At 44.0% G+C, this 24717-nt stretch overlaps 1 protein-coding gene and 1 long non-coding RNA gene across 4 annotated transcripts in view; one reads left to right on the top strand and one right to left on the bottom strand.

Annotated features, from left to right (window-relative positions):
• Window positions 1-2965: 2965 nt before the first annotated feature.
• On the bottom strand, window positions 2966-14479 carry LOC116989303. Its single transcript, XR_004416211.1, has 3 exons — window positions 13776-14479; window positions 5329-5337; window positions 2966-2977 (listed from the first exon to the last, which is right to left on the bottom strand). It is a non-coding gene; the product is annotated as an uncharacterized LOC116989303 (long non-coding RNA).
• midn (midnolin) overlaps window positions 7244-24717 on the top strand; it is a 30055-nt gene continuing 12581 nt past the window's right edge. The window contains exons 1-7 of one of the 3 annotated variants that reach the window (XM_033046535.1): window positions 7247-7637; window positions 7916-7925; window positions 9708-10294; window positions 10574-10661; window positions 10782-10844; window positions 22863-23020; window positions 23069-23327. In XM_033046535.1, coding sequence (XP_032902426.1) covers window positions 10083-10294; window positions 10574-10661; window positions 10782-10844; window positions 22863-23020; window positions 23069-23327 — 780 coding nt within the window. In that variant the 5' untranslated portion in view covers window positions 7247-7637; window positions 7916-7925; window positions 9708-10082. Of the gene's footprint in view, window positions 7638-7915; window positions 7926-9707; window positions 10295-10573; window positions 10662-10781; window positions 10845-22862; window positions 23328-24717 lie in introns of all 3 variants that reach the window. The other 2 variants (XM_033046533.1, XM_033046536.1) reach the window with 2 other exon arrangements.

Here is a 24717-nt window from a genome sequence, read left to right as displayed (position 1 = left end):
AAGGTTCCCAACATGAAACATCACCTATCCATGTCGTCCAGAGATGTTGTCTCACCCGCTGACTTACCCCGGTACTTTCTGTCTTTTTTTGTAAACCAGCCCCTGCAGTTCCTTGTGTCAGTTCAGTTCAATATATTTGTGAGCTTGAAGTGAGAAAAAGAATAGTGGACCGATCAGCTTTAGGCTGTGCTTCCTAAAGATATAAGTAATGCCTTTAGCTACCAAAGGTACCATCCCTTTTAAAAATTAGTTTTAATGCAATATCAAATATAACAGGCATTTAACCTGTTTAGTTAAAATTAATGAGGTGAAATGTGTTGGAACATAGACCTGCACCAACTCATGCCAGCGGGGCATATGGAGTACACAATAAAAGCAGCATACAAGACTGCTGCTCATTGGCAGGCAGAGCCTGCCTCTTGCCTTAGTGTTCCCCAAAATGAGGAAAAAGCCTTCCTTTGTTTAGTCTGGATATAGCTCAAATATGCAGTAAAACTAATACTGGCAGCAGTTTTCTGCCTTCTCTTTTGGCCAGCTTCACAGAACTGGCCCCGGCTGTACAACAACAGCATCAATGTTTAGTAGTTTGCTTCTCGTAATACTTGCTGGCTCAACCAAAGGATTACTCAAGATCACCCCCCCCCCCCCCCCCCCCCCCCCCCCCCATCCACCCCGCCCCTCCCCCATTACATGGTGTGCCCGTGAATCATATTGGGCATGGTTCTCAGAATGGACTGAGTTTTGGGAGGTGGATAAAGATGAGGAAGTTTGCTGTAATCAACACATTTGTCAGCCCTTTAATGCATTAGCTAGAATCTAAAGGCATGTGTCCACTTAAATACGGGAGTGGGCACAGTTGGAGCAAAAATGATTGCAGCCTTTCACAATCTGTATAATCTTGGCAGTGACATGAAATTCGTTTTTCTGCCATGCTTATCAAAGAACTTTGAAGTGTTCTGCTGTACATTCCGATCAAGGCAAATCTAAGCATTTCTCTTTTCAAGGTCAAACAACATCTGTAAAGATAGGCTGTAAAGATAGGCTGGTGTAATGATTGCATTAACTTCCCTTTTCTCTTTACCTGTCCAATGTAAATTTGCTCCATTTTATATTTCTATACTTTGGTAAAACTGATGGAAGCTTTTTTGAGTTTTTAACCTTCCTTTGAAAAATTGAATGTAGTCTAAGACTCATACAGCACAGAAACAGGCCCTTTGGCCCAACCCATTCATGCTGACCAAAATGTCCATCCAACCTAGTCTTATTTGCATGCATTTGACACATATCCTTCAAAATCTTTCCTACCCGTGAATCTATCCAAATGTATAATCAAGCAGAAGACTTGCTGCCTTACAATGCCAAAGACCCTGGTTCAATCCTGACTACGGGTGGCGACTGCACAGAGTGTGTACGTTCTCCCTGTGACCGTGAGGGTTTTCTCCAGGTGCCCTGGTTTCCTCCCAAACTCCAAGAATGTACAGGTTTGTAGGTTAGTTGGCTTCTGTACATTGTAACTTGTGTACTTGCTAGTGTATGGGATGATCGCTGAACAGCACGGATTCGGTGGGCCGAAAGGGCTTGTTTCTGCACTGAATCTCTAAAGTTTAATGCATGAATTGTACTTGGCACAACCAATACCTCTGGCAGCTCTTTCCATCTACTCACCACCGTGTGTGAAAATGTTGCCCCTCACATCCCTTTTTTCTTCATCCCTTTTTTAATAGTTGAGGTGTCTGCCCACCATGTATTGATGCAAGGCCATTCCCCCCCTCTCCCCCCCCCCCCCCCCCCCCCCCACACACACACACAATAAGTGTGAAGAAGGGTCCTGACCCAAAACATCACCCATCCATGTTCTCCAGAGATGCTGCCTGACCCACTAAGTTAAGGGCCTGTCCCACGAGCATGCGACTCAATGCGGCAAGCACGACCTAAGCGACTCCATGCGGCAAGAGCGACCTAACCAGAAGCGGGGGCCGCGCGGAGGTTGAGTGAGTGACATGAAGTGCGAGTGAAGTCCGTGGGAAGTTCGCGCGTGACGTACGGCGTTGAGGCGGCTGCGGGCCGGCAGGCCGTTGCCGTGCGGAATTTTTGCACACGGTCAGTTTTTCAGAGCCCCACCCGCGCGATGTCGGGACCAGCTCCGCACAACTCCATACGGCTCCGGCGATCGAAGTGGGACCAGCCCCGCGAGGCCGTACGGCTCAAGCGACCACGTTAGGTAGCGCTTGCCACATGGAGTCGCTTAGGTCGCACTTGTCGCTTGGAGTCGCATGCTCGTGGGACAGGACCTTTACTCTAGCTCTTTGTGTCTTTTTTTCCTCCATGTTTCTCTATGACATTCTGCGGACTGTGCCTTAGGTTGCAGTATGAACTTCAGTGTTGCACTATTGTGATTACCTAGTTTTACCATTATTAATTTATTATATTGTTGATTATTACATCTTTATCGGTGTTATAAGGTCATAAGACCATAAGTGAAAGGAATAGAATTAGACCATTCGGTCCATCAAGTCCACTCCGCCATTCAATCATGGCGGATCTATCTCTCCCTCCTAACCTCATTCTCCTGCCTTCTCCCCATAACCTCTGACACCCGTACTAATCAAAAATCTATTTATCTCTGCCTTAAATATATCAACTGACGGCATCTACAGCCTTCTGTGGCAAAGAATTCCACAGATTCACCACCCTTTGAGTAAAGATATTTCCCCTCTCCTTCTTTAAAGAACATCCTTTAATTCTGAGGCTATGACCCCTAGTCCTAGACTCCCCCACTAGTGGAAACATCCTCTCCACATCCACTCTATCCAAGCCTTTCACTATCCTGTATGTTTCAATGAGGTCCCCCCTTATCGCGTCTACAGGCGAGCAAGAACGTCATTGTTCTGTTGCCAGTACATATGATGGTTGCTCTAAATATGTGCTTGGCTGATTGAAAATGGTGATGCACAACCCGAAGATTGCAGTGGTGTCACTCAATGTTCAACAGTGGGATCAGCTGTTACTTCCCCAAGCATTTGCTTACAGGTTCTAAATCTGTAACTCAGCAGTTTATGGATGAAAATGTCACCATTACATTGCAACAACCATGTTGAACTGGTCATTGACCGAGATGCAAGGTGATAATAAAGTAACTAACGTGGGATAACTATCCAAACACATTTCCACCAGCGGCAGGGCCTTATTTCACTCCCAGGTGGAAATTTGACTTAGGATGGCACAGTGGCGCAGCTGGTAAAGCTGTTGCCTCACAGTGCCAGAGGCCCAGGTTCGATCCTGACCTCGGGTGCTGTCTGTGTGGAGTTTGCACAAATTCTGTAAACCTTTCATTCATGCATGTTCCATGTAAATCCAAAGTAAATTCTTTGGCAAGAGAACATAGCTCCTGCAGCAAGTTTATCCAGTTTCTAGAAGCAAAGGTGTCATTGCTTATGTATTCCACAAGAATGAAGAGACAGCATTAATTTTCAAAAGATTATTGTTTTAAATTGTAGTCCTGACCTCGGGGCGTAAGAACGCCATTCTTCTATATTTCCAAGTATTATAGTTGCTATTATGAAACCGACTCTCAAGTTCACTGCTGTGTATGGACAGAATAGGTGCGGCATAGTGGCACAATGGTAGAGTTGCTGCCTTACAGTGCTAGGGACCCGGCTTAGATCCTGACTACAGGCGCTGTCTGAGTGAAGTTTGTACGTTCTCCCTGTGACCATGTGGGTTTTCTCCGGGTGCTATGGTTTCCTTTCCCATTTCAAAGACATACAGGTTTGTGGGTTAATTGGCTTTGATACAAATTGTCCCTGGTGTGTAGGATAGGGCGAGGATCACTGGTCAGCATGGACTGCAGAAATTAAAGAGGCTGAGTCTGCAGAGTTGCAGGGAACCAAGGTTTCCAGCGGCAGAACAGAAAACGGACTAGTAAAGTACCAGACAACAGCGAACCATAAAGAGGCAGCCATGCCTAACCTGCTACCACCCTTCTGCAGCCAAACAACGGCAAATCAAGTGGAAGCAAAAGGCTGCGAGGAGAAGTCTGGTTCAATGACATACACTCGATAACCACAGGATTAACAGCAAAGAGGATCTTGTGCAGGCTGTCAAGATTGGAAGAATTCACGATAGGATATACGGAAGAATGGCTTCTGAAAGGGGAAGTTGGGAGACCACATGCCGGTTTTCATTGGTCGGCTGGTGTGGAGAGAATTAGTAGCTTCAAAATCTGTTAACATCTTGGGTGGCTTTCACAACCCATAGATGTAATCACAAAGCAGACAAGCCCTCACCTCAGCTTTTTCCATAAGTTTAAGGGGATTAAGGGCATGTGGAGTTTTTTCTGGTGCCAAAACATGGCGATGGGTGCAAGAATTTCACTGTGCCGGGCATACATGACAAGAAAGAACCATTGAAAGTTGGGGGACATTGGAGATGACCATGCAGTAAGATGGAGACACTGCTCCTGCAACACTGCTAGTTGTGTCGGGATGGATGGGGTAGCAATGAATAGAGAGCAGGGACTTTTTAATGGCAAAGTAAGAGATGGAGAATTCAAGGTAGGTCTGGCGGTGGTGGTCAAAGTCGAAACAATTAACAGTAAGATGTATGGAAAGAATGACTTCAGAAAGGGGAAGTAGGGAGACCACGCTCCGGTTTTTATTTGGTAGTTCGGTGGTGAAAGTCCATTGGACTTTCAAACTGCTAATTCTCTCCACCACTGCCCGATCAAATAAACACGGGTGCATGGTCTCCCCTCTTCCCCTTTTTGAAGTCATTCTTCCATGTACCTTACTGTTAATTGTTTTGACTTCCACTGATGCACTGTAGAAACTAACCTAACTGGTTTTATCATGCCGCACTAGATGTTCTGGAGCAAGAGGATTTGGCTGTGATGTCCATAGTGGAGAGATTATTCTTTCCTTGGAAGTGGTGACGCAGGTTGATAGGTGGTCGAAAAGGCTTTTGGCATATTGGGCTTCATCGGTTAGAGTATTGAGTATAAGGCACAAAACGTCACCCATTCCTTCTCTCCAGAGATGCTGCCTGTCCCGCTGAGTTTAACCAGCTTTTTGTGTCTATATTGAGTATAGTAGGTGGGAGGTCATGTTGCAGTTATGTAAGACGTTGGTGAGACCGCATTTGGAGTATTGTGTTCAGTTCTGGACATAGAAAAGATGTTGTTAAGCTGGAAAGGTTGCAGGGAAGATTCATGAGGATGTTGCCAGGACTCCGGGGCATGAGCTATAGGGGGAGGTTGAGCAGGCTGGGACTGTGTTCTTTGGAGTGCAGGAGGATGAGGGATGATCTTATAGAAGTATAGTTTGGGTAGACACACAGAGTCTCTTGCCCAGAGTAGAGGAATTGAGAACCAGAGGACACAGGTTTAGGTTGAGAGGAAGGTGGCGGGGGGAGGGAGGGGGAGGGGGGGGTTAATAGGGACCTGAGGGATAACTTTTTCACACAAAGGGTGGTGGGTGTATGGAATGAGCTGCTGGAGTTGGGGGGGGGGGGGGGGGCATGTACTATTGCAATATTTAAGAAACATTTAGATAGGTATATGGATAGGATAGGTTTAGAGGGATATGGGTCAAACACAGGCAGGTGGGACTAGTGCAGATGTGGTATGTTGGTCGGTGTGGGATAGTTGGGCCGATGGGCCCGTTTCCATGCTGTGTGACTCTATTAAGAAGTGCTAAGTTAGGTACCAGAGTCATCGTCAAACAGGATGGAAAAATGCCCCCAACTATTTGAATAATGGACATCAGGATGTCTGACCACTGAGATGTGACTTCAAAATATTTGCACACTTTGACAAGCCCTTCTTTTAAAATGCCCCAAAACAGACCTTGCTTGAGAAAGATAAATTCCTGCAGATGCTGGAAATCCGAAACAAAAACACTCGGCAAAGTCAGGCAGCATCTGTGGAGGGAGAAACTGAGTTAAAGTTTCAGGTTGCAGACTCTGTCGAAGCGTCTCAAACCGTAATCATCAACTCTTAGTTATTTCTGCACCGCTGCTATCCGACCTGCTGAGTGTTTCCAGCTGCTTTTTCTTTTGCTTCGTATTGTTTTGTTGAAGAGCAGCCTCACAAGGGGTGTTCCTTGGTGAATTAGTGGAGCGGGGACATCTTTCTACCGGTTTGTCACCGCCTGTTGTTCGCTGTCGTCTGCTGCAAGCAGCTGGCAGTGACTCAGCCTTCAGTTTTGTCAGTTTATGAGGCATGGACTCACCGTGTGCTCGGCGCTTAAACTGCATGTTTTTACTGACAAGACATTTACTACATTCTTATTACTCACAGTAGTCATAGGCTTGATCAAACACTTGATCATGGGTAGAACGACCCCTTACTCATCACATAACCTCCAGTAACATTCTATCCAAGTGAGCAAATCCTACCATAGAAACTCCCAGAAATTAATCTCCTGGACCACCCTCCGCTGAGTTATGTTTTGCCCCCACCCCAATGTTTCTACATTTTAGTTCAAACATTAAAAGCCAAGTAACCCACAAACCGGATGGCAGTGGGAGGGCGCCATTTCTGCCTTGCGTAAAAGACTCTGTGCACTGAAATGTTTTTATTTGTTGGCGGGCGTGGCGTGTACTTCATGCACTGTGCAGATTTTATGGACGAGTCCTTGTTTCAGAAGTTTGCACACTATGTACAACGGCAGCGGGCGAATGCAAACTGAGCAATGTGAAAAATGCGCTTGTGTGAGGCATCAATGCCAGGAACAGTAACGCCTTTCCTGGTTCCCCAAAGTGCTGACTTTAACATGACAGTAACTCTGAGTCACTGAGGACATTGTTTAAACTAATCATAAACGTTGTTAGATAGTGGACTAAGCGTGCAAACATTAATATTTCCCCCCCCTGTTTAAACGTACAGAGAAATAATCTAACAATATTTATTCGTGCAATTGCCAAACTCCAAAGTTAAGCATTGCCGATTATTTTGACCATATTAGGAGTGCAGACGTAAAAAGACCAGGAAATCAGAATTGCGGGAGAAAAATATTTATACAAAATCCATAATTAATTTGGAATTAGTTATTTTGGTTTTTGGAAGTGTGTAATGTGTGACGTCCCTGGTAAGGATACACAGAATACAAGAAGTGCGTTGGTAATCTCCAAGGTGTGTGGTGTTGGTGGAAACTGTTGTTGTGACACTAGCCCTACCACGCAACCGCGTAACTATGCCCTTTCCCGAGAGACGGCGAAGCGTCCAGGGCGCCGCTATACAACGCTAGCCTCCCCCTGCTCCGATTAGACACGAGCTAAAAAGGCATCGGGTTCTGCTTGGCGGTGCAGGAACCGCGATTTCTGGGAGAAAAAAACAACTTTGCACGGCGGCGGCTTAAAAAACTGTGATTCATTGATGGTTGTCCCTGCCGGTGATGTCAGCGGGGCGTTATTTCTATCGAATAAGTCCGTGCATTTGAAACTCCCACCACACCCGCCTGCCGGCGTCATATCTACTCCTTAAATACCAAGACCGGTCTTCAGTCGAAGGCTTAAAGCAGCAACTGCAGAACGATATACATCTGCCCGACCTTAAAGGAATTTACAATTTGAACCTCTGACTAAAGGAACTTATTTTTGAAGTGAAGACATTGCTAAGAATAAACCCGGTAAGCGATGTCGTAGCTGGGATTAAATTGAGCCGTTTTGTGGAACATTAATCAGGTTAATGGATAAGGCTTCGACAAGGGTGCAGAGTAAAGTTGTGCACTCCAAGAATAGTCCAGATGTAATTGAGACTCCAAATACGGTATTCAGATTATTTAATGTACGTGAGGTGTTGCTATATGTTATAATCGCTGATTTTTAATATGCAGCCGCATTGAGAAGGTCTAATTTCTGTGCATGTTGTATTATACTGTGTTTTCTGAATGGACTCCCAACTTTACTACGTTATTAGATTTAACCCGGTGCATTTTCTCACGTTAGGATCAGCTTGCTGCTTGCAACACGAAATGTTAGGAAGTTTTTAGAGAATGAAATGCTCATATATAGTCAATCGTCGTTCGCTTGGATGTGCAGTACCGCAATTTATCAGAAGGTAGCGCTGTTGATCGCGTGGAGAGAGATTTCTGTTAGGACACCCACCCCCACAGCCTGCAAACGGATCTGGCTTTCTTTATGTATTAGTTAATGGTCACGATACACAGAGAATAAATATTAGAATATTTATAACGCTGGTTTAATACAAACTGGAATAATTGCAATGCAATCACTAAAGTTGGAGAATTGGCTGGGGGGATTCGTTTTTTTTTTAATGCTTAACAACAGTGAGTGAGATTGCATCTAAATAAAACACTTCCAAACTAAGTCAGCTGAGTTAAAGCTGCAGCATGCCGGCTACATGCGGTGCAAAGGCATTGTTTGTTCGCCAAATGTTGCCATCGGATGTGAGTTTTTAAGCATTTGTGAAACCTCACAGCTAATAATCGAAGAGCGAAAATATTGTTTAACTTGCATCTGCAAACATTGTCAATTATGATTTTTTTTTTAAAGATAAAGTTTTTTGCTTTTTTTTTTGCCTAAGTATTTTGGTTATAACCCCACCCGCCTGCTCACTTCCTTCTGGGACTGGTGCAGACACGTTTGATTGATTCGCCGGCACGATGCGGAGCTATTCTTATTTTGGGGGGTTAAATATTTAATTGAAAATCGAGCTTTTCAGCAGTCGGTTCTGGATTCCAGCCCGTCTCTTGCGGGGAGGGGGTGGAGGAGCATGTGAATAGTGCTATAGTAAGGAACTGCAGATACTGGGTTTACACCGAAGATAGACACAAAATGCTGGAGTAACTCCACGAATCCCACAGTATCTCCGGAGAGAAGGAATGGGTGACGTTTCAGATCGAGACCCTTCCTCAGTTTGAGGTCCTGATTAATTTTACTGATTGTATACCTCGTTGTCACCTTCCCCATGGCTAAAATTAACCATTCTACATTTCCTTGATCAAATCATCTCCTTTCGTGTTGCAAGCAGCAACCGTCAGCTGGCTCTTTAATGACATACTTTTGCGGAGTTGCCAGAATTTTTTTTTTTAACAATGGGTTGGCTCTGGCGGAACACCAGCTTGACCCTAGTTTGTTCTGGGCTGGTTGCGTCTTTCAGCCCAGGTACATAGTGCTTGGAGGGAGGGGTGGTGAATAGCGCGGTCTCTTTAATGAAATACTTTTGCGGAGTTGCCAAAAGAAAAACGATTTTAACAATCGTCTGGCCCTCGCGGAAGAAGATCAGGCCGTCTGAAGAAGGGTCTGGACCCGAAACGTCACCCACTCCTTCTCTGCAGAGACGCTGCCTGTCCCGCTGAGTTACTCCAGCATTTTGTGTCTTATCTCCGGTGTAAACCGGCAACTGCAGTTCCTTCCTGCACATCAGGCTGACTGACCCTTTGGTTTCTTCTCGACTCATTGCGTCTTTTAGTTCAGAGACACGGTGTGTATATATGTGTGTGTGTGTGTGTGCGCTTGGAGAGAAGGAGGGGGGCAGGGAAGGAAGGAGGGAAGGCAGGAACTCCAAGGCGGGCGTCGCAGACTTTTCTGAATGGTTGAAACTGACGAGCGGTTGTCCCGCCCCGGCGCCGACGTCACAATAGACCGGCGCCTGATTGGCTGGTGCCTGGGAACAGGTGGATACTTTTTGGAATGTCGAGGCGTCGCGGGGGCGCTGATTGGCTGACGCGGTGTTTTCTTTGTTGCAGACGTTCTATGAGTGTATTCTCCCGGGGACGCGGCGGCGGCGGAGTCAGAGTTAACCTCGCAGGCAGTCGGCAGGGCTGAGAGAAAGCAGCACGGCGTTTAGACCTCTCCGGACAAACCACTTGTGTGTGTGCTTTTCTTGTTAACCCACCACCAACCCCTCCATCTTTCGAAGACAAAAGAAAAAACCATCACCTTCACACGGACAAATCCAGATACATACACCGCACACGAATCGTCGATTTATCTGTTTCAGCAGGAAAACGCCGAGATTTTTTTTGTTTCCGCAACGCTAAGGGCGCCACAATATTGCATGATTCCTTTAAGAGTCTAAGGGACTTTCTTTTGTGACTCGAAGATCGATCAGAGGTAATCTAATGGACCATACAAGCACCAGGAGCTGTTCCAGAGCCCCGACTTGTGAGGCCCATCAAAACGAGCCTTCAATGCGTGTAGTCATCCATACTACGACCGGAGCCCAGTATGATCTTTCTGTTCCAGTAGACGAAACGGTGGAAGGACTCAAACGGAGGTTGTCACAGCGCTTAAAGGTTGCCAAGGAGCGCCTCGTCCTCTTGCACAAAGAAACGTACGTACATCTCTTTGTTCTGAGCGAAGCCACGGAACCCCAATCGGAGTTTCTGTGACCGGCTTCTCCGTCGAGCTGTAGCCTTTCAGAACTCCGTTTTACTTTGATCGTTTGTTAGCAAGTAAGCCTTGTAAACTTTATATTCCGATGTACTTTTGAACTCATTCGCGAAGCTTGTGCTTTGAACTCTATGTATGGTTAAATGACCTTTCATATTGGAAGTGCGTTCCTGCTTTATTAAAAATTATAATGTGTGCTTTTTTTAAATATTTGTTTTAGGCGGTTAAATTCTGGAAAACTGCAGGATCACGGTATAATAGAAGGAAGCAAATTAACTCTTGTCCCCACTGTGGAGGCTGGACTAATGGTAAGATCGACGTCTGACCCGGTTTATACAACATCAATGCATTTTATGTCTGGTGACACATTTGAGAGGAAACGTTTGCTTTCGTTAATTCTTTTTTTTTTCTCTCTTTCTCCCTTTAAGTCTCAAGCTTCACGGCCGGAACAATCAGTGATGCAGGCTTTGGAAAGCTTAACGGAAACTCAGGTAAAAATTAATTGACAGCCTTGAGCACAGTGTTTGCGACACAGCATTGTGTAGCTCGCTGAGTGGTACGCGTGGCCGCTTTATTGATATTTTACTGATGAAATTCTGAGTACAACACATTACAAGAAAATAACAATTAAGCTTCCTATGATGCCGGTGTTGTATTTTTGGTGTGGGTTTTATTTGGATTGCGGAGAGTGAGTTTATGCATTATGGTCGGTTATAATATTAAAACAAATATATATATATACATTAATTAATTAAATATACAATGGGCTCGTTATGATATTGTAGAGTTGATGATTTTTACACTGTTACATTGCAGTCTCACGCTCAATTAGATTCGGATAGTTCATGTCTAGTTTTAAATGTGAGATCCGGCATAGTTGGCCTAAATGTATTGTAAATCGAGTTCCCCAAACCTCAGAAGGCCAGACTTAGTCCTCTTTGTATTATTCGCGGCTGTGCGTGTTTCATATAACATTTGGGAGTTCCTTGGCGACAGGCTGGGTGTTTAAGCCACACAGAGAATATTGTTCAGAGCCGACTCCTCCTCTCTTCCCCCACCCCCTCCTCCCTCGGTGACGCCAGTAAGACCTCCTACCGAAGCATGACCCGATCGTGAAAAGCCTCTCTCTTTGAACGCGATTTCCTGAACCGTGCAATTCACCTTTCACCCCCTTAAATTCCCGGGCCCTGTACATTTTTATCCTAATTACATCCATTGTTCTCCCTGATCTCCTTTTTGTGAAGTTGCAACCAGCCTTGCTAGAGCTGCGAAATAACTCGCCCGGCCCTGGTAACCATTGTGTGTGACATTGGATTTCTGTGCTTCTGCCGACTCTCAATGGCTAACTTGTGCAGAGCCTTTCCATTCAGAGCGTGACGGAGTCTTTTAAACCTGATACTATCGGGCAGCGGTGAACAAAATGCACCGCTGAAACTTTTAACTCGCGTAGAACTTCCTGCTTCGCCCGATACCTTGTCTGGTCTAACCGGACACAGCGAGAGTGGGGAGGGGCAATTGTGACTGCTCAGCTGACTGGTTACACAAGTCACAGAAAGCGTCTCAAACGCTTCTGAGGTGCTTTAGCCCACCCTCTCGTTTCACCTGGTCCATCGGAGAAGGGTACACAGGAGCCCGTGAACATGGGCGCTTGTGTGTGTTCCTGATCAGTGGCCATAATTTAGGCTGACGTTCCATGAAGGAGCCAACAAATAAAATCGTTTTTAAGAGCGCCTAAGCCGGCTGCAAGAACTCATTCTAATGTTGGTAGGAGCATCAGGAAGTAAGAGAAAGACTTATCGGCCTCTACATATAATTACCTCACAGACTCCCCGTTTCAGGAAGTAGTCCTTGAGTAATGAGATACAATGAAGCCTCCACCAGCTACATATTCTGGTTCTGTTAAGCAATAGTCTCCTGTTGAGATTTCTAGAATGGACATTTTAGGGAGCTTGCTGCAGATTTCTAGACAGTTAAAGCACATTAAATTCAAAGCGTATCAGGTCAGGCTGAAATACCCACAGAATTTCTAGCGCCCTTTTTAAAATTATTAATAATGTTTTATTTATGTGTTTAATTAGGATTTCCAGGGCTAACTGATTAACAGTGGAACAGGATGAATGAGTGAATGCAAATGGCATTGAATGCAGCCAGGGCCCTTTAATCATATGTAAATTATTGTGATGCATATGGGATGTACATGGGTATGTTTTACATTGCTTGAAGGTCAGATCATTTATCATTCTGAGCCTGGCAGTATTCACTTGAAAAGTACTATTTATATTAATAGCTCCATTGATCAGGCAGTCGCTGAATCGGTTCCATCCTGCAACTCCTATGCTCAGAATGACCAGGCATTGGAGATAAGCATGTTTCCTGGATTTCCTGGGGAGTATATTTTTAAAACCGGAAATCCTGTGTTCTCTGCAATTGATCTTTCGTAGAAAGGTGCAGGAAGTACGTTTCTTGTCATCACAGAGGGTTAAAAGCAACTAACTCTTGCTCGTAAGGACTCTGTGGATGACGTCATGTGTCTGCTGATGGGCTTATACAAGCCATATTATCCCACCTTGCCCAAGATGATAATTTCCTGAAATTATTACATCTGTAGTAGCTACATTACAGCCAGCCAATCTACTACCCCCCCCTCCCCAGCCAGCATGTTCGTGGATTTGATGGATCAGAGTCAAAAGAAGATTAAACTCCAGTTGAAGTTCTGTTATCAAACAAGCTGACAATAATTCCCCCTCCTCCTCCTCTCCCCTTGGGAATGGCAGGCGCTGTGAAAATTCATAATCCGGAATTGCAGAGACATCATAGTGACGTAGGCTGAAGCTGCATCACACTTGACGAATGAGAAACGCATACTGTGTTGTCAAACATATTTGTGGTAGAAGGCAGCAAGTGCCTTCAGACTGAACGGGACTCTCAAAGCAGTGATGTGCTAGTTACAGAATGTTCCAATTGATGTGTTTTTATTAAATAAAACAAAAATCCCCCAGATTTAAATGGAGTAAAACATATTAATTTTTATATTATTTATATTTGTATTGTTGGCTCCTGGCTGTCGAATGGCCAAAGCATTTCCTCGAAATGTTAACGTTATGGCATGAGTTATTTTGCTGTGACGTCTGCATCCTCGAGAAGGAGCCAATGTCTCCTTAATCAAGACTAGGCATCCAGCTCAGTTACAAATGTGATCAAGCTAGCTGAGTCAAACCGTGGTGTAATCGGGTATACAGATCCAGTTACATTCCAATGCGTATGATGAGTGGGTACAAGATTTTAAAGCATCTATTTATATCTGAGAGTAAATGGCTCGGTGTACAAATATACAGATAAGCACCCAATTAAACATAATCTTGTTCAATAATTTTGTCAGTGCTGTGGGCGAGTTCATTAAACCAGTCCTTGGAATTTAGCACATGGCTGGCCTGGAGAGCATTACAGTTTTTTTTTTAACTGACTAATAACAATCCCACAAAACTGCCTGTTGCCCCGGCTTAACGGAATACCTTCCGGCCCCCATTGCTGTCAGTGAGTTTGTTTTACTTTTTCATTTATTTCTCTTACTGTAAGAAGGCAGCTTTTCCGCTTGACTGGAAAATGCCAAGAGATGGTTTGTTTTGCAAGCCAGTCAAATAAGTCCAAGGAACAACAGATTGTGTTAGTTTAAGGTTAGGGGGAAGAGGTTTACTTTGTGTTTAAACAAAAAAAAGGAAGGGAAACTTTCGCAGACAAATACACAAATGGGCAGAGTGATGGTGGCCAGTAAGTCTGATCAGTGCTGGCAGTTAAGCTACCAATTTAAAAAAAAAAAAAAGCTCTGTTTAAGGCCAGACTAAGAATAGAAATTAATCAAGTAAAATACTAAATCCATTGGAAGCTTTATTCTGCACACTGCATTCATGGAATTAGACTGAAGGATATGATTTCATAACCACTCTGTGGCCTTCACTAAATAACATGGTTTTTTTTTGTCCTTGCTCCTCCTGTGTCCATGGTGAGGAACCATTTTTTAGCAGCCAGACTATAAATGAAACACGAGTCTGTGCCTTTCAATGAGAAACAATTGATTGTTTTTCCAAAAACTTGAAGCATTGGAAAGCTTTTTTATCAAACACAAACAGATTTTACATAAGATAGGAATGGATCCTTCAGCCCTGCTAGATTGCACCATCGTCTGGTTAATTGGATCATTCCTCGTCTCTATCTTATTTCCACTTAGTTTAATATTCTGAATGCATGTTACTTAAACCACTGTACCATTTGTTTCAAGATGCAATAATAATAATGCTGTCATTTGAGTGTGGTATTCTTATCTTTATAACTTTGATGTGGTTGACTTCACCATCTTTATCTAAACCAGTCTTATTTTGTTCATTGGGTGGAATCCATCCTATCTCTTTCACTCCTTCCTTCAAAGATAGTTCTATTTCACCAACTCCATTCCACCACCGATGCCTGTTCTTTAAGTACCAGGGCACCAGCCACACAAATTCTCTCCCTAAATTCCTTCTCTCCTATCCTTCCCATCCATGTGAGATGTAGCTTAAAGCTCGCTTGTCCGAACATTTCCGTAAATGACTGGATATCAAAGTTACAATCAATAATGTTGATGTGAAGTGCGTTAGGACATTTTACAATATTAAAAATACTGTATTAATGCGTGTGCAGTAAATCTGGTTTAATGTGTATTGCAGTTAGTCATTTGACCAGATGAAGATTATTGTTGAAGATGACTCCCTCATTAAACAGGAGTTGAGTTTAAGACACTAAGTATAGAACTTAATTCTTAAATCTAGAGGAAGCTTTCATTTTGCGCAGAATTAGACTGAAGGATGTGATTTCATATCCTTTCTTTGGGCTTTTGAAAATAACATGAGATTTTTGTCTCCACTCTTCTATGTTCATGGCGAAGGAACTATTTTAGCAGCCATTATATGAATGAAAAATGAATCTGTGCTTTAAAAAAAAATATATATACGTGGGCTGATGTCTTTTTCTCTTAATGATGACAAGGGAGTGGAAAACTCGAACTAAATCGTGGCATTTAAAAATAGAGGCTGCATTTTAAATTGCCCACTGCAGAGTTAAGATGCACATAGACAGAATGCAAGTGACACACACACACACACACACACACACACACACACACACACACACACACACATCTGAGCAACAACACCTGAAGAACTCATTGATATTTCTTTGCTAAATACAAAACTGATCTTAAACCTGATACTGAAGTCCTGACCTGGTTTAAACGAGTGTCAAACTGAACAGCAGACATGAGGACCCACTGTCACACTGTTAGATTTCTATGCCCGGACCTTTATTTTGCTCCATCTTCCCGTTCAGAGTAAGCCTTTGGAACAGCCACCTTTGTCTCATTTGCTAATTAGTGTGTATTCTGTAGAACAGAGCTCCGATTTGAGTGTCCTTTTATTCTTTTCATGTCCACTCCATCGTGCACTCTCTGTAAACTCTACATTTTAATACACGGTGGGTGCTATACATTTTAATTGAATTAACATCGGGCAAACCCCCCTCCCCCCCCAAAACAAGTCCATTCACCACACCACGAGCCATTGAAATGGCATTGTGTCCTTGCAGCTGAGGGGCTTTTGTGGCAACGCATTTTTAGACTTTAGAAAGGTATCTATATATGGCGGTGAGAAGTACATGTGAAGCTCTTTTGTTTTTTTTATTGTGCGTGGGCGAGTCTGTAATGCCTGGTGGCTTTGCATCTGAGACGGATGGAGAATCTGCAGTCGTGACGCCTGGGACTCTGATACCGCACATCTTTTATGAGTGAAGTGGATTTTGGTCGTGACTGAGTAGGTTGCAGGGGACCACCTTCGAGATCCAATTAATGCTGTGGCTGTTGCTGCGGTTTTTTTTTTTGTACAAATGCAGCTGGAAAGAATGAGTGGGCATGGTAACAAGAGTTCCAAGAAATTGATTAAGAAATGAGAACGGCTACCTTGCCCCCTTTGAGGTTAAAAAAGCATTGGTACGTGTTGCCATTTTAGTTCTTTTCTAAACCTTTGAAATATGCCAGGGTAGGCAGGTTCTTTATTATGGTTTCGGGTTACAAAGTGCATAACACCCAACTCTTTCATGGTTCTTGTTTCGCAAGCTGGGAAAGAAAACTAATATGATTTGTAAATTGATAGTGTGCCGAAGGAAGATAGACTTTAGCACTTGGTGCTGAGATGTTCTGAGGCGTGTTGCGCAGTTGCATACAGATGAATATTGCAATACATGGCTGCAAATGAGTTTCTGTGAACTGTAGGGACCTCTATAAATGGATCTGTCAGCATTGCATTTTCAACGTCTGTACTTGAGCAGGCCTGTCGTGTGGTGACTACTAGTATATGCCTCTCAGCTTTTTTCAATTTGATCACCTTTTGAAGCAATTTGCAGTTAAAGGGAGATGGGAATTTGGGCTGCAGCTAACAAATAAAAAAGAAATTGACTAAGGCAGAAAAATCTCTCTTTTAAATGTGTAGCTACTGCACTCGCATCTCCTGTGATAAAGTGCATTTTGCTTCTTTTAATAAAGAACTTGCCATTTGTTCATTCAATTCTAGAATAGAGTTATGGATAGAATATTGATATATGTTGCTACTTACATATGCTATAATATATATGCTATAATGTGCCTACTTGCATATTATTGTATGGAGCTAGAATGACCCTAACATGAAAGATCCACAGTAACAATTCATTCATTTTTTTTTAAAGTGCTTTTGAAATTTTTTTTAACTGATGGTTATATGTTTGATATAAGGAAAATATTCTTTAGTATGGACCTGCTACCAATTAGAAATTGATTGTTGTCTTTAAAACTAGTTAGCTGCTGCTTGTCGTTGCATATGATGGATTTGTGTGTCTGTGCATATGTTGCTGCATGGCTTCTATAAAAGGAAAGGTGCAGGATGGTCAAAGTCCGTATCTTGAGCTTCAAAGAGACTCCACTTAGTCTTTGGCAGCTGGTAGGTTGAAAAATGGAGGATGACTTTCAAAGATGTTTGGGGGGTGGAATTGAGATGGGTCCTGTTTCTTATCGGCTGGGATTTGTATAGTTCTGATACTTAATCAATACATCCTAGGATACTTAAGATTTGCAGCATGCTTAGAATCCTAAGAAGGCTTCCTCCTGCCCCTGCTGGGTGATGCGGGGGAGGGGAGGAGGAGGAAATAGGTGCAGGAGGAGGCCATTTGGCCCTTCGAGCCAGCACTGCCGAAATAAGGAAAGGGAAAGGAAAGAAAGAGTGAGCCACATATCCCGTGGGACTTTTACATTGAGAAGATGAGATGTGGATTTTGATTTAGCTGCAGAGACTGAATGACTGAGTTTAGTCCAGGTCAGGTCACTTGGGCTCTGCAGCCCTTTGCTAACGTGGAATTAAAATTAAATATTTTGAGTAAAGACACTTGCAGTTCAATCGGCACTTGGTTTGGTGGTGCAGGATTCAATTTTACTGTTCCAAAAGTAGGTGGGAAAGTTGAACTCTAAAGGCAGGGTTAGTATTCTTCATTGATTAAGATACCTGCATATTTCCTGAGCTATTTTCTAGACGGCATATACAGACTTTGAAAAGGCCTCTTAAAAGAGCTAAGAAAGTAAAAGGTATCTAGCCTTAAAAGAGTGAGCACCTTTTTGTGTTCCAGCATTGTGGCTAGATGCCATTTGCATTGTTGCACTAGGCTTCACAAACCTTTTAAGTTCTGCATCCAGAGTATAGTGATCAGTGAAACACCCATTCAGTCTGGCTCACTTGATTTGTTCCTGATAATCCAGTGATTGTGTCATTGCCACAAGGACATCAGTAGGTCCATAACCCCGTTCAATAACTTTTCCTTTTCCTTATTCTCTTGCTTGTTAGATATCTGGTTTAAATTTGATTGTGTAATTTGTCATTATTTCAGTCACTTTTGTTTGTTGAGTGGAAAGATTATGAAAGTGATGTATGTTTTCCGAACTTAACTTGAAAATGTCCTTACTAAATCCCCTTGTGACATCACTGATGATATTATTGCTTAATCATTTTGGACGAAGGAGTTCAATTTGTGTGAGGTGGAGGCAAAGGTGTACTTCAGCACCTTAAATGGAATAAAAGCAAATGTGCTTTTTATTTTGGTCTGCATAGGGGAAGCTTCCTGCATCTGTCCTGTGAAGATCCATTAGCATTATATTTGTTTCAATGAGATTGCTTATCATTCTCCTAACCCAAGAGAGCATTGGGTGTTCTGCTGACCATATTGGATAAATCCCCTTCCTAGGATTCGATGGGTATCTACTTCTAGTAAGGAGGTCGGATCTGAAGCCAGTACTCCAGGTGGTCTCACCAGGGACCAAAACAAATGCATTAAAATCATTTATGAATTTATTACCAGAATTATGTCTAAAAATAGCCAGATGCCCACCTTTTAATTAAGAGGAACAGTTTCAAAGCAGAAGTTAAAATGACTTTATTGTTCATGTTTTGGGGAAGTCTTTCTCCAATGCCAGAAGAACAATGTTGGGTTAGAACAGAAAGTGACATCCACACTCTGGTTGGAAGTTTGTGCACATAATTCAAGATGCGGTGAGTTCACCACGGAAGGCCTTGGTGGAGAGAAATGTTGACTTCCCACATTTGGCTTGTCGGAAGAGAATTTGTGGAAGAAAACGTATTTGTTGCTCTTTCTGGAGCTGCATAATGTTGAGAGATAGTTGTGAATGAAATCTGTGCAGTTGGTTGAATTACATGATGATTAAATTTGATTTAACTTTGGCATGTTTGCTAAGGGATGGATTAGACTATTTCCACTTCCGCCCCAATGCTAATACTTCTGGAAAGTGGTTATATGAAAAATCTGAGTGGGAATGTCAGGGTCTTCCAAATGTTGGAGTGAATGTTAGCTTTGTCTTAATGTCGCAGCTTAACTTGATTATAGTTTTACCAATTTTTCCACCAAAAAAACAAATATGGAAGAAAATGCAGGCTATCGGACTTTACTAGCTTTAACTTGCACTAAATGTTATTCCCTTATCATGTATCTATATACTGTAAATGGCTCATTGTAATCATGTATTGTCTTTCACTGTACCTTGGTCGGTACGCATGACAATAAACTCTAAACTGAATATCGGCAAACCAGGATCTGAACATTAAGGCTTTTTTAAATCAGACTGCTTAGAAGACATCCTACTGAACTAAGATTAATCGCTAGTATCATTTCTTACGTCTTCGCCCCCTTCCTATAAACTTGGTATTTTCAGAATGTCTTTTTGGAAGTAGTTCAGGCTCTTGCAGAGATCATTGTTTTACTTCCAAATGTTGAATACAGCCCTTGAATTCAGGCAGCCCTCCTCCACAAAGGGAGGAAGGAATGTGCTTTGAAACCTTGCCTCTCCTCTGGTGAAGTTTTTGGATATACACCTGCATTGGGCCTCATCATCTTTGGATGCCTGACAAAATGCTGAGAGTTTGCTCTGGCAGAGCAGATTATGTATCTGATTTTTCAGCCATCTGCTCCCCCCCCCCCTTCGCCCCTAACAATCAGGTGACCAGACTTGCAAGATGGAGATGAATTGCCATCAGATGGTGGAAATTCTTTAGATTCCCTGCCAGCTCAACCGCGCGCGCGCACACTCACTCACTCACTCCACTCACTCACTCACTCACTCACTCACTCACTCACTCACTCACACACACACACACACACACACACACACACACACACACACACACACACACACACACACACACACTCTCTCTGAATGTAGGGCAGTTGTATAAGTGTTGTGGAGAGGGGGGCTAAGTGCTCTTAGAAAGGCAGTCGCAGTGGAAAAAAAACCGTTTGTATGGACAGAGAGCCATTTGGCATTATCTCTTGAGACCGGTGGTCGGTCCTCATTGAAAGCTCCTTGTGTGCAGACTGTACTGACGTGGGCACGAACCAGACCATTCAATCTTTTGCAGAATGCACTCCTGCCCTCCCCACCATTCCCAGCCCCTCCGACCCCATTTATATCCTGCAGCTCCCGTCGGCACGTGAATACAATTCCAAATTAGACATGTAAATATACACAGCTGGTGTAAATAAGTGGCGACTCGACTGGGTATATCAGCTAAATCAGCTCGTCACCCCAACCGGTCGGTGTAGCTTCGGCACTGAGCTGCTGCAAGCTCGCTGCATCCAGGCATTGGGTAATTTAAATAGACATGAAGCACAGATGTCTAAAACAGCTATGCACGCCTTTTAACTCCCTTGAGTATGGGCCGTATATGCTAGGCAGCAGCACGCAAGCGATTTTGACATTAAAGTATACAAATTTAATTACCGTCATGAATATTAGGCAAAGCTGAAGAACAGAAAATCGCGGAAGGATGCAAATCTGTGCGGCTGTTTCCCTGAAGCAGAAAATTAAATGAAGATTAAAAGGCACCCTTTGTTACCTCTTGATGTTGGAAGAGATTTGCTCTCATCAGTCCCGATCTTGTAAAACGCATTACTTTGGCTAATCTGTTTTTTTTTGTTAAAAAGGAAATAAATTGTTTCCCATGTTAGATCTTGGGTTAACTGGTCCAGTGGATGAGCGAGGTTACTGTGGTGTGAGGGGAGGGAAAGGTTAGTTCTTGGTTACTGTTCGCTGATCCTTAAGGGAAGCTTTTCTCCATCCGAGCGCAAGGAAAGGAAATGGGTCATTTTGCCCCTCGAGCCAGGTCTGCCATTGAATTAAGATCCTTGCTGATCTGACTGGCCTCATGCTCCATTTTCATGCCTGCGACCCATGACCTCCCTCCAGATAAAGGATCACCCTATCTTGGCCTTGAATAATCAACGACTCGGCGCAGAGATTTCTGGATATTTGTGGTTGCCCAAGAAATTCCTCCTCCTCTGTCTTAAACAAAAATAGCCCTTATCCCGAAACAATGTCCCATGGTTTGAGATTCCCCAAGGGAGAAATATCCTCTGAGCGTTCTGGATGCTACTCGAATACTGCGGGCGTAGCTCGTTTGGCTTCCCTTTGTTCTGTGGCTGAGTGCTCTGTCTGAGCGGCTAATGGTACGGCAAAGGCAAGCTGCCCTTTGCCACTGTACTCTTAATGTGAAGTGGCTCCCTTCAGGAGAGCTGGCAAAGGTTTGTGAGCATCAAAGGTATCCTTCCCCCACATAACATTGATTTTTTTAAATTTTATTTTTTTAATCAGCGGTCCTAATTTTAACTTTTCTGAGGTAGAAATTTCACTGCATTCATTCAATAGCTGCGAGCAGTTCTTGAGTGCCAACAAAATGTAGCTGAATCTGCAGCCAGTCAGTGGGGGGACTGGGAGCATTGTCATTGGATTTGTACATCAAGGACTGGGGTAACTCCTTGAATATTAAATGTGTGTGCAATTTGGAGCTTTAAGAGAGAATGAAGGTGGAAAATGTGCCACGCATACATTTTAAGGTTTAACGTGTCGTCTTCGTCAATTATCTCTGAAACTGATGCAAGAATAATTTGTTTATTGCCATGAACCTTGAGCTTCATTGATTTGCTTCACCAGCTCAGTAAAGGATTGCCACTTTAGCGTAGCCTTTAGACTCCTTGCAGCGGGACTCCTTTGTGAAGCTGGCAGTTAAATTATTGCTGCCTTTGATGTATTATTGCCGGTAGTGCAGCAGTATTTTGTGCTGCATTCTGCACTTTTAAAAAAATATTTGTATACCGTCTTAAAAGCGTTTTGTATACTATTTTAAAACAGTTGGGAAATGCTTTTATGACATAAAATATCAACTCGCGAAGCAATTCAGTTAAACGCTTAATTCCACGAGAACAATTGAGCTCATTCAAATCTGGTCTTCCAATAAAAGTTATCTACAAACTTGGCTGAAAGCTTTTCTTTCTGCACAAAGTCCACAATATTTGTTTATTTTCCTTTGCAATTGGCTAAATCTGAAGTGGGGGTGGGAGGGAGGGGGCTGCACTTTGAATATTTGTGCTGTGCTGTTCTCATCTCCTTCACGGTGCATCTAAAGCACTTTACAACCTTTCTGATGCTGCCACTATTGAATTATTCCCGGGTAGCAGTCCGCATGCTTTGATGGCCAGTGTTTTTATGATGACCATAATATTTGTACTGGTTACATGAACTGGGAGGAAAATATATTGGCCAGGTCATTTGGGGCAGCACAGAGGCACAGCGGTAAGGTTGCTGCCTTGCAGCACCGGAGACCCAGGTTCGATCCTGACCACGGGTGCTTTCCTCTATGGACTTTGTCCATTCTCCCTATGACCATGCGCGTTTTCTCCAGGTGCTCCGGTTTCCTGGAGCTGGTGTACGGGTGGGTGATTGCTGGGTCGGTCTGGGCCGAAGGGCCTGTTTCCATGCTGTACCACTAAGCGGAACTAAACTAAACACTTGGGACTAACTCCATTGTATTTCCGAGACATTTTGTTTTGTAAGCACACACGGGAAGGTTACGAGCAGCTTCGGAGCTTTACATGTGCCTGCTCTTTTTTCCTTACAGGTCAATGACTTTCTGTCGGGACGGTCACCTCTGACCCTTGCCCTGCGGGTAGGCGACCACATGATGTTTGTTCAGCTGCAGTTGGCGGCGCAGCAGGCTGGCAGCCAGCTCCAGCACCGGCATGTCATTGCCAGCCGGGAGAGCAGCAGCAGCGGAGGTACAGCGGCGGTGGCAGCAGCAGCAGCGGCAGCAGCAGCAGCAGCGGCGGCGGCAGCAGTGGCGGCACCAGCGCCCAGCTTTGCCAACACTCAAGGACTTCACAGGCAAGCGGTGGGAGCCTCGAACTGTAACCACATAGCAGCCTGCCAGCCAGCGATGGCCATTCCGGCCCCCACACCCCCTGCCCCCGCCACCACCTGCTTCAGCCCTGCTCGCCCGTCATCGGTCACCGCTGGATCCTTCCGCTCACACGGGGCCAACACGTCGACGAGCGGCCACAACATCGCTGCTTCTTCTTGTACTGAGGTACGGTAAACCTACACCGGCGGAAGGTCAAAGATTGCGTTCCCACGAAGCACTAGTTTAGTTTAGATAGACACTAAAAGCTGGAGTAACTCAGCGGGTCAGGCAGCAGCTTTGGAGAGAAGGAGTGGGTGACGTTTTTTCGGGTCGAGATGTTTCTTTACACTGAGAGTCAGGGGAAGGGGAAACGAGAGATATAGACAGTGATATAGAACAAATGGCCATTGTTAGCTGTTTGGTAGGCGAGAACGAGTTTGGTTTAGTTTAGAGATACTGCGCGGAAACAGGCCCTTCGGCCCACCGAGTTCGTGCCGGACAACAATTCCTGCACGCTTACACTGCCCTATACACGCTAGGGACAGTTTACTGTTATACCAAGCCTATTAACCTACAAACCTGTGCGTCTTTGGAGAGTGGGAGGAAACCGGAAATCCTGGAGAAAACCCACGTAGGTCTTGGAGAGAACGTACAAACTCCATACAGACACACCCGTAGTCGGGATTCAAAACTGCGTCTCTGGCGCTGTAAGGCAGCAGCCGTTGCGTCACTGGGCGGCCCGGCACGTATATACGGTCATACAGCACGGAAACGGGCCCTGAGGCCCAATACCTCCGTGTCAACCAAGGTCCCCCATCTAACCGAAGCCAGTCTCATTTGGCCCATATCCAGCTAAGTCCTCTGGAAAATCCGCGTGTGTAGACACCGTACATTGGTGATGGAGCATTAACCTGAACTGTGACCTTCAGTCCTTCAGTCAATTGTCCACAAAAATGCAGGCAACAAGAGGCACCTATAGAACTGCAACCTCATCTCTTCTGGGAGGTGTTGGTTGATACAGAGGTTGGGTGGGGGGGCTGGGAGAATAGGCTGCCTTTATTAATAGAGAATCGGTTACTCCAAAAGAAAATCAGAGGGGAAATCCAGCAACATTGTTAACTGTAAATCTTAATTCATGTCTACCCACTCCCCTAGCTCTTTATTTCAAATGTGTAGCAATGTATTAACATTATGCATCAAGTAACTGGCTGATATTAATGCATTGGACCTGAGTGTTTGATAACTGTTCACCCTTTAATTCATTGATCTTAAAAGGAAATATAAACCATTTCTGCTACATTTACCTCCACTTCAGTATTCAAAAGGCGTGGCAAAATGTCTAATTGATGCTTTTTGCTGATAGCCAGGTTCTTGGCTGTGGTGGTTCTTGGCTGTGGTGTCCTTTGGGCATTGTCAGCTACCTTTATGCTTTGCCTGCCAAAAGCATTAACTTAGTTGAAATTAAGATAATTTATTATGGAGCTGGGTTGTCCCCGATTAGTTGTAATGACCAGCTCCGATGGGTCTATGAGAGAATAGAATTGCTTCAACTGGTGATGTATAGTTTGCATTAGTG

The sequence above is a fragment of the Amblyraja radiata genome, chromosome 29, assembly GCF_010909765.2.
Source record: "Amblyraja radiata isolate CabotCenter1 chromosome 29, sAmbRad1.1.pri, whole genome shotgun sequence".
Taxonomy (NCBI): domain Eukaryota; kingdom Metazoa; phylum Chordata; class Chondrichthyes; order Rajiformes; family Rajidae; genus Amblyraja; species Amblyraja radiata.
Note: the sequence above shows the minus strand (reverse complement) of the source record. Positions and strands in the feature narration are given on the sequence as shown.